This window comes from Lactuca serriola, chromosome 7 (assembly GCF_051521515.1).
Source record: "Lactuca serriola cultivar US96UC23 chromosome 7, Lser_US96UC23_V15, whole genome shotgun sequence".
NCBI classification, from domain to species: Eukaryota; Viridiplantae; Streptophyta; class Magnoliopsida; order Asterales; family Asteraceae; genus Lactuca; species Lactuca serriola.
Window position 1 is genome coordinate 29878980 of NC_136414.1, and position 4223 is coordinate 29883202.

The window sequence follows — 4223 nt, forward strand, 5'->3', positions numbered from 1 at the left end:
CATTAACCTATTCTTCGTTTCCCAACACTATATTATTCTCCTTTTTAGTCATTTTACAAAAATAAGCTAGTCCAAAAATTATTGTTCAAAAAACTTATTAGCTAATACGTCATAAACTAATCCAATATATATATATATATATATATATATATATATATATATATATATATATATATATATATATATATATATATATATATAAAATAAACTCTCAAGTTCTTAAACACCCTGTAAATGTCCTGAAACTAAAATTTACGCTCTTCCACCTGAAAACCATCCCATCTCTGTTTCGAAGCTGCATGGAGACTCATCAATGGTTGAAGCTGCTATTTTTGATAACTACTCTTATGTTCTGGTGTATTAGGGCTTGAAGTCAATGAAAGACCAGTGAAGCGAGCATTGTTGGATTTTGAGAAACTATCTATCAATAATTCAACGTCCCAAGGTATGTATTTGTCTGTGTCTTGTGCATATGAACAGTTTTGTTGCGTTGATCGTATAATCAATACTGCTACGATTTTAAAGATGCTGTCGTTTAGTTTTGTTATTATTTTCTTGATGGACAAGGACGCGCGAGATTAATAAACAAAGTGTAGTTACATTTACAATGATGATTCTAAGCAAATATGGAATGCATGCTTTGAGCAAATATGGAATGCATACTTCATCGCATGAAGGGAAGCAACCATCTCATTTCTGAACCATTTCCATTTGCAAGAAAATATAACTTCTTCCATCCTTCCTCTGAGAATGCTTCACGACGTATCGGCCTTTGCCTGTATATAACTTCTTACAAGGCAGCTTCATTAGAGATGATTCATTGTACTTCAAGAAATCCTGCAAATTAACAAGAAATACATCTGACTGATTAACTTGCTTCTCAACACTTAAACCTGAGATTGAAACAAGATTCATGAGAAGCAGGAAATGTTTCATAGAAGCAATAAGCTAAAACCACACCTAAACCTTTGCTGTTAGTAGATTGCAAAGGTGGATCAACAATACGCCTGTAATTATCTCGCAGATCCAAGAAGCTGTGTCTTACTAGTTACTAGCAATGCATCTCTTATTGACTCATCAAACTCCTTCTCCATTCCAACTGGTAATCCCTCCGGCAGCACCTCCTCCAGTTTCTTCCTACTGTATGTCAAAAAAAAAGCGGATAGTTATGGAATGAATCCACATCAAATTCAAATCCTCAATGTATGATATACAGATTTTCGAAATGTTATCTTCATCGAGGAGGCGCCTCCGGTTTCTTTCGTCCGAGATGAGATCATGAACTGCATCATCGACGGAGGAACCAACAGCCTCATCCTGTTTCGACTTTGTTTTCACATCGGATTTGGATTTAGGCTGAGCTTTCTTATTGCCCGCCTTTGCACCCGAGGATTTGGCTTTCTTTGCCGCGAAGGCTCTGGAAGATGTCAACTGAGAAGATTTCGAATTCGATGCTGCAATGGAGGTCGGGATGAGAGTTGATTTCGCCCGTGCAGAGGCGACTGCTCGGAGAAGCGAACGCAACATTTCTGTAATACGATCCAATACCATTGTAAAACATCAAAAGGTGTTCATAGTTTACTTGTTTGTTACCTTTTTGCTTTGTGCGTTCGTTGCAAATGTCATTTACCAAACCACCATGGCACCATTGTAAACCATTAACAACATTAACACAACCACAATCAATTTATTACAGTTATATATCGAAATCAATTGTGAAAACCAAAAGAATTGGTCTAAGTAACGAAATGAAGGAATCTGTACTTACTCAGTTACAGCTTCGATGTCGATTTTGTAAACGAGAAGCTTGCGTCGTTCTCACTTCTCAGCAACATTCGGTGAAGCGGAGGCCCGCGATTAGGGATGGTGGAGCGGCGGTGACGAGTAGGGATGGTGTAGTGGCGGTGACAAGTAGAGATGGTGTAGTGGCGGCCGGTAAGTGGCGGTGGCGTGGTGGCAAATTGCGAAGGATAAGCGAATAAAGGGATGTATTTGTGTTTGGAATTGGGACGGAGTCACGGAGAGATCTTCAGGCCGTTAGTTTAGTTTATGTTTTGTTAGTATTTTATTTTATTTATTTATTTATTTATTTTTTCTAAATCTATGCTATCAACGAAGATTTATAAAGAAATTACAGTGAGCTCGACTAAGTTCACAAGTTTTATGAGCTAAGTATTTTAATACTCAAGCTCGTATTCGATTAGCTTGAACTTGAATTTAGCTCGATTAAAGCCGAGTTGATTTTGAGTATTTTCCTAGGTGGTCTAGTGTTTCTTATGAGTTGGTTTGTTTCGTTTACATCCCTAAATGACACCTATAAAAAACTTAGTATATGGATTTTTTCAATTATTATTTTTGAAACATATGTTTGTAATTTGAATTATTTGTTAACAGGTTTATTATACGGGTTATTTATACGATTAATTTAATTTAATTTACTTTGTATTCAAAAATAAACTTTAAATAAAGCAATATTTATTCTCAACGAGAGTATATAACTAAAAAAAAAAATTGGTTTATTTTTGTTTAGATATTTTACACTTAAGATGCCTAGGGGGGCCATGGCCCCCAAGCTTACTAACAGTTGTATGTATAGCCAATGACTGTAGTTTCACTCAGAAAAACTCAATGCATGCATATCTAGTTTCTTTTATCTTTCATTTATCTATAAACATTTATCCCATGAGTATGTGTTTTGAGAGGTTTTTGATTCGTCATTCATGGCGGATCTAAACAGAAAAGAATCGAGGAAGAAAGTGTTTATATCTTTTTTATCTACATAAAATTATTAAAAAACAACAAATATAAAATACCGGATAACACTCAATTTTTTTGAGACGGAAAGAAACATCATTCAAGATACTAAAAATATATTTTTTTTAACCTAACAAAAACCACAATGAACAATAATTTAAATCTTTGAAAATCAAAACATATCAAATCTCAAACTCTAATATAAATACCGGAAGATCTAATAAATCGCATACAACCCACAAAAAGAAGATAATCAGTTTAATTTCAATCTTTCAAAATGAGAAAATCTAGCAGAAGTCCACATGGTTGTCTTCTCCCGTCACCACTCAAGAGTTGCGCCGTTAACGATTCACCTCTCCGACTCTTACGGTCTCAAGATCTCTTCATTGCCCTTTACAGACCAAGTCGTCGATGAAACTTGAAACAAGTGTCTCGGTTACTTGGATTTCACGGTATGTGATCAACTATAACCCATAAATCTCCTCTCACAATTTTGTACTGTGTCTCACTATCCCTATCTCTTTCATTTAGCTCCCTTTTTCTTTCAATGTGATAATGAAAGTATATCAAAATAATTTTCAATATGAAAAGTTAGAATAATTGGGTTTTCTCCTCTCTCATATTTAGTGGTATTATCATTTCCAATGTGTCGTAGCCTTTATTTTCATTATTTGTAAATTTATTGTTCTTTTTTTTAATTATATCATTTTTTTAAATTTTTATATATCAATATTGGTTATATTTAATTATCGACCCATTTAGTCTTGCAATCAAACACATAACCAAATAAAATAAGTTTCAAATATATCTGTAATTTATTGATCTATTTTTGGGTAGAGTATTTTTCCACTAGAAGGTTTGATCTTACATGAGCTCTTCATTACTTGTGACAGAAATATATGCATTTTCTTATAGTATTCCATATCAATTCTCTTAGTTAAATGTATGATATCATAATTTTATATAAATTAAATTTGTTTCTATAGTTTTATTTTCAAATTTGGTTTCGCCCCCCTAATTATAAATAATTATAAGGCTTGTGTTCCGCCCCTGAGTATAATTAATATCTATTTTGATATTCTTTAAATTAAATTTCTGATTATTTTATAAATTTAAAATATGTCATATGTGTTTTAAAATTATGAATATATGTATAAATAACATATCCGAAAACCACATGAGTTCGAGAAGTATAATATGGAAAAAATAATACAATGATACTGGCTAAAGTGTGAAATTCAATTCCCTTGTGCTTGAAACAAACCCCTATTTAATCAAAAGTGGTCAATCATAAACCGCAACGTCGTCATCAAGCCTCTCGACACCACCATCGACTCATTGAGGTGCATTCTAGTCTCTTATATCTCGTCTCTTCTCTAACCTCCTTCGATTATCTTTTATAAAATTGATTTATGCTTCTCCGTTATTGCAATATTTACAATCGAACTCAATGTTTTTTTTTGCCCTAA

General features: G+C 33.4%; 1 protein-coding gene across 4 annotated transcripts; it reads right to left on the reverse strand.

The window, feature by feature from the left end:
- Positions 1 to 480: 480 nt before the first annotated feature.
- On the reverse strand, positions 481 to 2043 carry LOC145063678 (uncharacterized). Of its 4 annotated transcripts, none has more exons than XR_013688037.1 (3): positions 1769 to 2043; positions 961 to 1529; positions 481 to 837 (listed from the first exon to the last, which is right to left on the reverse strand). XR_013688037.1 is itself a non-coding variant. In XM_079011273.1 (3 exons), exons 1-2 carry the CDS (start codon positions 1549 to 1551, stop codon positions 1067 to 1069), a joined length of 411 nt encoding a protein of 136 aa, XP_078867399.1. In that variant the 5' UTR covers positions 1552 to 1762; the 3' UTR covers positions 481 to 837; positions 967 to 1066. The 4 variants fall into 4 exon arrangements, 2 of the variants coding, with proteins under 2 accessions (XP_078867399.1, XP_078867398.1); XR_013688038.1 differs by lacking the exon at positions 1769 to 2043 and adding an exon at positions 1594 to 1762; XM_079011273.1 differs by lacking the exon at positions 1769 to 2043 and having other exon boundaries at positions 967 to 1140; positions 1215 to 1762.
- Positions 2044 to 4223: the final 2180 nt, after the last annotated feature.

What these genes read in the sequence shown, in the direction of transcription:
- LOC145063678 (XM_079011273.1), bottom strand. Translation starts at nt 1,551, where the DNA reads ATGGTATTGGATCGTATTACAGAAATGTTGCGTTCGCTTCTCCGAGCA. An exon ending in AGATAACATTTCGAAAATCT is followed by an intron (nt 1,141 to 1,214) that starts GTATATCATACA and finishes TTTGACATACAG; the next exon opens with TAGGAAGAAACTGGAGGAGG.